Source organism: Etheostoma cragini, chromosome 1 (genome assembly GCF_013103735.1).
Source record: "Etheostoma cragini isolate CJK2018 chromosome 1, CSU_Ecrag_1.0, whole genome shotgun sequence".
NCBI lineage: Eukaryota > Metazoa > Chordata > Actinopteri > Perciformes > Percidae > Etheostoma > Etheostoma cragini.
This window is the reverse complement of record NC_048407.1, coordinates 32,460,884-32,468,706: the sequence shown is the minus strand read 5'-3', so window position 1 is coordinate 32,468,706 and position 7,823 is coordinate 32,460,884. Positions and strand designations below refer to the sequence as shown.

Here is a 7,823-nt window from a genome sequence, read left to right as displayed (position 1 = left end):
ACAGCCTTTTGTTGTGTTTGATGCTAACTTGTAGCTAAGCTAGCAGTGAACCGACTTGGTTAAGTAGGTCCATCAGTACTATGTCTACATTACAGAAGTCCCTCGTTAGCATCTTGTGGGCTAGTTGTTGCAAAGTGACGCAAGCCTCACATTGGGCAGTGACAGTCTTTTTGGCGGGAAGAAAGCAGAGTATCCCGAGGAAACCCACGCAAACACGGGGAGATCATACAAACTCCAGCAACAGAAATGCCCGGAAGAAGCTGGATTCTAACCCACAACCTTTTTTCTGTGAGGCAGAAGTGCTAACCCCCGAGCTACCATGCTGCTGAATGATGTTTTCCTTCTGCACCTGATTTAGTCTCCATGTTAATCTGCTTGTACAGTTTTTGTCGATGCCAGTCTGCCGTGATTCTACTAGTTAACCGGTTACAGGTGTAACTTGGACCCATCTGCGTTCAGCGGGTTGCGTTCCTGCGTCACGCTGCCACTTCCCCCCAGGACAGAGTCAAACTTGGCTTGTTCACACAGGTAGAGAAGGCTGTTTATTAGGTACACCGGGCTAAAGCTAATTAGCTTCACTTGCTATGCTAAAGCTAATGCAGGCTGTACAGTCCTGCACAAATCCTCCAATCAGGGTTATAATTAGGTTTTTCTTTGTTGAAACTGTTTTGAAATGGCATTCATTCAACTGTATGCAGGGCTGTAGTACTCAAGTGCGGTCTTGGACTCAAGACCGTTTTTCTATGGTCTCGGACTCTGACAAGTATTTGCTTGTCTCGGTCTTGGCCACTGGTCTTGCCCAATATGCCTTTTGGTCTTGACACAGTCTAGGTGTCTTTATTATGTTGATAATAATATTTGAGGGAAAGTGAAACCCCAAAAAATTGTCTTGATACTGTCCTGCATAAGACCTTTTTTCTGTCCTGGACTCGGTCTTGACCCAGACTCGAACCTCTTTGGACTTGGTCTTGTCTTGGACTCGACTAGTCCTGGTCTTGGACTTGTCTTGGACTTGACTAAGGTGGTCTTGACTACAGCCTTGACTGTATGACCATTTTGGAGGATGTATTAATCTTTTATTTTATACATTTTCTTACTAGAATAATAAAATCAATTGTTAGATGAACCAAAAGAGAAATGTAAAGACAAAGGCTCCCTGTGGGGAAATAATTTAAAGTTTGAAAAGAAAAAAAAATATGTAAGAAATTGTAGTCTATAACAGAATGTCACAATATGTTTAAACTCACAATATACTGACAAAAGTGTTGGGATAATATCTTGGGAAACTTCTGGTGATTCCCCATCAGCACGTTATGTGGATGTCAGCATCATGGCCTTTGAGAACAGCCTCACAGAGCAGCTGTAGCTGGACTTGTACGATCTAAAGAGTCTGGGGCAGAGTGCCGCCATCGGGTTGGAGAAGAAGAAGAAGAGGAAGTAAAGAGATGAAACAACATCAGATGTATGCTTCATCTCCCGCCGCAGCCGTCTAATTTCATACAGAAACACACACAGTAGCTACATGAAACAATCAGTCACATTATGGGACCCTTTAATGAGTCTGCAGGGCACAAAGGAGGCGCCAGGTGTGTGTGCGCGTGTGTGATTGTGTGTGCGCGTGTGTGCGCGTGTGTGATTGTGTGTGTGCGTGTGTGTTTCAGAAAGTACTTAAGTTGTCACATCCATCAAGACAAGCAGCTGTACGGCAGGAGTGTGTTAGATTTAAGAGACCAATCGCACAAACAAATTTACATTTTTTTTTAAATGTTGCTTCTTCTTGAAAAAGCCCTTCACTCTGTCTCTCTCTCTCTCTCTTTGTCTCTCACTCTCTCTCTCTGTCTCTGTCTCTGTCTTCGTCTCTCTCTCTCTCTCTCTCTCTCTTTGTCTCTCACTCTCTCTCTCTCTCTCTCTCTGTCTCTGTCTCTGTCTTCGTCTCTCTCTCTCTCTCTCTCTCTCTCTCTCTCTCTCTTTGTCTCTCTCTCTCTCTCTCTGTCTCTGTCTCTGTCTCTGTCTTCGTCTCTCTCTCTCTCTCTCTCTCTGTCTCTCTCTCTCTCTCTTTCCTGGTCCTTTTTCCATTTATGAAAGCAGACACCTCCGAGCTGGGCGACTCAAAGCCTGTTGGGGTCTCTGAGGGCTCCAGTCAGTCAAAGGCCCTTTTTTACCCCGACAGCAGGCAGACAGGCGGACGAAGGAAGCGTTTCCTCTGCTGAAAATCATAATTTCACATGCTAATGCCCATCTGAGCAGCTGGTGACACTGGGGTCACCATAGCAGCATTACAGGGTGGTAGGAGCCTGTGTGTTCAGATTCAGATCAGGTCGTCACAACAGGAGGCCATCCAACACAAAGGGGGGGTCACTTTGAAACAAGGCTGTTTTTGGAGAAATGCTCCCTTATATATTTGAACCCTAATGGCCCCGCTTTGAAATACTGGATTTAATAAACAATATATAAACTAGGTTAAAATAGGGTTTTAAAATATTGAATGAACAGGTTTTTGCATGAAGAGTTGTTTTTTTAGCTTTCAAGTGACAGTAGAAGAAAAGTCAGACGAGCAACCACAATTAAGTCTTTTTTTAAGATTCCTAGTTCAAATCTGTCTTTTTTTCTTGCATTGTAGATTTGAGTTGTTTTTTATTCAGCTCAATTTCATTTCCAAAGTGCTGCAAATGCACCATAGATGCAGTACTTTTATTTATCTATATACCATCACAGCAGCTTAGAGCAACAATAAACTTAACAATGACTTAAAATAAGAGGTGTAATGTGTGTGTGTAATGAAAATGAGGCAAAACTAAATGCAGGTAAACTGTAACGTATGGTGAAGTAATGCATCAGACAATTTAAAGGTGCAGGGGGAGTCTAGAGTGAGACTCTTTGTATAAGAGAATAACCTTTGGATCATTTAATTGAGAAAAAAACAATTCTGCTCAGGAATAAGTTACAGTTCCTCAGGTACCTTACCTATTTTTTTTTTTTTCATGTTGCATGATCATTTCCATCCCCTCCACAGCTGCTGTGATGCTCCACTGACTGAGGACCACAAAGGGGCACTGTTCACATGGCTCTGGTTCTCTGGAAATCCAGTTCTGGTGTCTGGTAGTGCTTTAAACCCAACTCTGGGTGTATATGTTGTGATCTTACATTTTATCAATGGGCAGAAACTCAAGGACATCGTACATGCACACACAGTAAAAGATAACAACAGATGCACAACAATCAAACTCCATTACATTACGTTGTACTGACGCTTTTATCCAAAGGGACTTATAAGTAGAGTAACGGGATAAAGTGTTCTCTCTTTCAGGATTCTGCTTGTTGAATTTAAAACATATTAAAAAGGAAATCTTTTCAAACAAATTAAACAGTAGTTTATATTCTTTTTTTAAATTATAGATAGCACATTAAAGATCACATGCTCTTGGATCTTCACTAGGGGTTAAGTGTCTTGCTCAGGGACTCATTGGTTGATGCAGTGGGAATCAAACCTGGGTCTACCACGCCAAAGGCATGTGACACATCTACTGCGGATTCCCCCCCCCAACCCTCCCAGTTTGAAGTATGAATATGCCAGTTTGAAGAGGTAGGTTTTCAATGTGGCATGTGCGTAATGGGACCGTACGTAATTGGACCGTGCGTAATGGGAATGTGCGTAATTTCCACAGGGGACACAACTGGTGGATGCAAGGCTTCTCACTGGGTTTGGTGTTTTTATTAGTTATCTTTGATATATATTTAATTCAATTATGAATCATGTCAAAGTAACCTGAAAGTGTCTTTTTGATTTGATTTCGTTCAGATCGTCCCCGCTCCCGTGCTGGCTCCCCGGCCCGGCCCGGCTCGGCTCCGCTCGGCTCGGCCCCGCCCAGCTGCGCGCTCACCTACGCATATTTTATGCTAATGAGCAGGTGCAGCAGTTCTTGAGGCGCGCGGCAGGTCGCTCGGGGATGATCCGGATGGAGCAGCGCAGGGAGCAGCGGGAGTCCAGCCGGAGGGTTTTCACCAGGTGATGCTGTCCAGACCCGACTGACTGCGGATCCGCGAAACACGAATGGATCCCTATTTAGGACGGAGCTGGAGAAGGCTTTTCCGCTTATTATCTTTGTATTTTATCCTAATTTATCAAGGTGAGTCATCCGGACACGCGACTCTGAGCCACAGCACATGCGATGGAGTGTGAGGGAGTGAAAGGGGAACATACAGAACAATGCCCCCCCCCCCCCCCCCCCCTAGTTCTTGTGATCAGAGTGAAATAATAAATTAGGAAATGAAATTGACTTCCCACGTGTGCTTTATCTAGCAGCTCAGTGTCCAAATCTGGATTAAGTGTTCACTTTAGTTTTTAGTTTAGTTAGTTAGTCTTTAATTTGTTCATCTCATTTTACTGGCGTCACACTGACTTTCTCAAATATTGTATATTTTATTTAACTATTTATGTTCCTTGATTTCAGCGCATCTGTCCTGGGGAGTTGAGAGAGTGAACCTCTCTAACTGGAAGGAATTTAATAAGTGAGTCTTATTATAATTACATTTTCTTGATTTTCTTTTAATTTGGTATTATAGCATATATAGGCACCAGTAGACATTGTATTTATTCAGCTTCTTTTCCAATATACATATTTTTTGGTATTATGTGTTTTATTCCAATAATTTATACTATTTTCAGTGAAAATAAAATATCCGAAGCATGTCATTGTTGGCGCTAAAGGGCTGAAATCATTGGCCATTGAAATAATTCATCAATTAGTTAATGACAGAACATTAATCAGAAACTTTTGATAATAAATTCCTAATTAAAGGGATTTTTTAGCTGGCAAAATTTGCATAAATCCATCGGTTGTTCGCTTCGCAAATGGGATTTTTGGGTTTTTTAGTTCTCTATAAAAGTGAAAGAAGTCTTGATTTTTTTAAAGACTTTAGTCTCTGATAGTATATTGAATATCATCTCACTAAATGTGACAAAATATGTGAAGTTGGGGTTTGCACGGAGCATTTTCCCCAATTTTTTGCCATTTTATCGACCAACCGATCAATGAATTGACCGAGAAACCGATCCACAGAAGAAATGGACAGGTTGCAGGTGGCCCTTTGTCAGGATTTTGTGGAGCAGGCTGTGTTTGTTTGATTGATTTGTATTTTTTTTTTTCTTGGGGTTGTTTGGTTTGTGGGTGGTTTGATTGGGTCCCGGTTGGTGGTGGGTTTGTGGTGTCAGGGGGAAAGCTGCAGCGGGAACAAACCTCTCCTTGTTCTTTGTGTCCCAGCAGCGGGAGCAGCAGGATAAAGCAGCAGAAATGGGACACCGCTTCCCAGGGAGGGCAGGTAGGCCGCCGCATTGATCAGTGATGCTGATGGAGCTGCTTCAGGCGGCAAACACACAGCCACAGATCACCGGAAATCTGCAGCGCTCACACCAAAACACAAGAAAGACAAGAACAAACACCTAGAAGGGCTTTTATCCCAATCATCACACACAGAGCTCCAGAATAAACTGCCAGTATGGTCTCTACGTGCTTACAGATGTAGATTCAAAGACAAGTTATAGATAGGAGTACATTTTAAAATTTAAATATACTGCAAACAAGGATGTAAACACTAGATAGGCTATTTTAATGTACTGTGTGTGGGATGGTCTAGCATTTTTGTATTATAGACTAAAAAAAAAAAGTAGCAGCCATACAGTAAATTTAAAGATTATTCCAAGTTGATTTTAATTCTATACCAAAATGTCTTGTCGCTGGCAGTATTTTTTGGGTGGTTTTATTGTGGTATTTTAGAGTGATTTTCATTGGAAGAGCTCGCGCTGGTTGAGTCCAAACGGCCAAACACAAATACACGTTAAGTGTCTTTAAAACACATGTATTTCTGCATAAAGGACAGTACAAAATACACGTAAGATCAGGCTGACACTGAAGAGGACACGTAGAGAGATGAAGTGAAAACGTTTCCTACTGACGCGATCCTAAACTGCTCCACGAGGGCATTTGTTGCTCAGGAACAGACATGTCCGGGGTCCCAGCAGGACTATACAGTAGCCGGTCTGTTGTCTCACTCCTTTGCTATCGGAGCCTCCATCAGCCTGAATGTGGTCGCGGCTTTTGTCCGGCTTCCCTTTGGCTCAGAGAGGCATGAGAATCCGGTCCAAACTATGGGGGGGGGGGGGGGGGGGGGGGGGGGGGGGGGGGGGGGGGGGGGGGGGGGGTTATGGTTACTAAACTCACAAAGCAATTAGTCAATTAGTAGCACAGGTCACAGGTTTAAGGAGCTTATCTATCTTTTAGACAGATAGACTGATCCTAATCAGTGATTAATAATTCATCGTTACACACCCCTCATACCCCCCCCCCCCTTACCTTTCCCTCTTTGTGCGTGCTCTTTCAGATGAAAGCCTTAGTTGGAGAGCTCAGGTATCCGTTGAGGCTCTAAGCGTAGACATGTCTGACTGATGCTTTCTGAATGCCAGTATACCTTTTTTTAACCCTCATGTTGTCCTCATGTTGTCCTATATCAATGTTCTTTTTAATTCCCCAAAATAACATGATTGATTCCACCCAACGCTCTTTGGCAAGTACAAATCTCTACTTTCATTGATTTTGGGGCGTCTTATTCAATTTAATAGCATTTGAAAAGTAGTTTTTAAATAATATTGAGTAAAAGTTGAGATATTCCAGTCTATGATTATCCATCAACATACATTCCTTTAATTTTAGTCTAAATAATTCCTAATTTCTGCTTTTCTAACTCAAACATTAGGTATAATTTCCTAAAAATGAGGTTTATCGATGATAAATTCCAAAAATATCTGTAAAACTAAAGTTAATAAGTTAGTGTTACGTAGTGTTGGAAACGTCGAAAAACGTGACAAACATTGAAAAAAACGTCAAAAGTGTTGAAAAAAAGGGGCAAAAACGTAAGAAAAAGTTAAGAACATTGATTAAAAGCGTCAACAAAAGTGTTGATTTTCAGTTTCGACGGGAAGACGACACGAGGGTTAAACCAAAGATGCTGTTGTATTATCGTAGTTTTATCCCGAGGCGTCTTTCAAAATCCAATCTTTTTTTTTTTCAGAAGCTCTGCATGAAACACTAAGTGGGAATTCACATTTTAGTTTTACCAAACTACTCGATAAACTTCCTCTCGCTGCATATCTCATACAACAAAAATTCCCAGCCTGAGCTCCGTCCTCACCAGTCCGGACTCTGGTCTGGCAACATCCAGCCTAATTCTGGGAGGAATTTGCGCCCCCAACAAAACATAGAATTGTAAAAGCTTTGGGTGGCTTCATTTTAATCAAATCTTTGTTAATCCGTCACCCGAGAGCTGAGCTTGTTTTTTTGGGATTTGCTTGATTTTATATTAAACTCTTGGAATTAATTAAAAGAATCAGACTACGTTGCAAGGACAAGGTGGGAATGGGGCCCTGGATTTCTTTGCCAAACAGTACCAAGGTCCAAGATGAAGTTGATCAGATTTTAATATATTTGGTTGGAAGCGGGTCTGATCAGGATCAGGTTATGGCTGAATGATTAAATGGTTGCAACTGTTGCATGACATACCTGTTGATACAGTTTATCTCTTAAAGGACCTCCAGGCAGCAGCTGCTGCGTTAGAAACCAACACGTCTTCCTCCAGTGGTTCTCTGGTCAGCCGGACCGCTGCGTCCAATCCGATGTCCTCAAGCAGGGAGAGTACACCCACGTTCTCATGGAGCCTCAGCTCTGACCAATCATCTGCAACGACATCACCATCCAGCCAATCACCAACCACCACAACACAAGCCAGCCAAACCGCAGCTAGCACAGCATCAGCCAGCGAACCACCAACCA

At 42.4% G+C, this 7,823-nt stretch overlaps 1 protein-coding gene across 1 annotated transcript in view; it reads left to right on the top strand.

Moving 5' to 3' along the window:
• The first annotated feature begins 3,610 nt into the window (after positions 1-3,610).
• The window catches only part of LOC117954511 (otogelin-like), an 84,107-nt gene continuing 79,894 nt past the window's right edge, over positions 3,611-7,823 (top strand). The window contains 4 exon segments of the mRNA XM_034888415.1: positions 3,611-3,618; positions 3,800-4,006; positions 5,213-5,319; positions 7,580-7,685. Coding sequence (XP_034744306.1) covers positions 3,611-3,618; positions 3,800-4,006; positions 5,213-5,319; positions 7,580-7,685 — 428 coding nt within the window.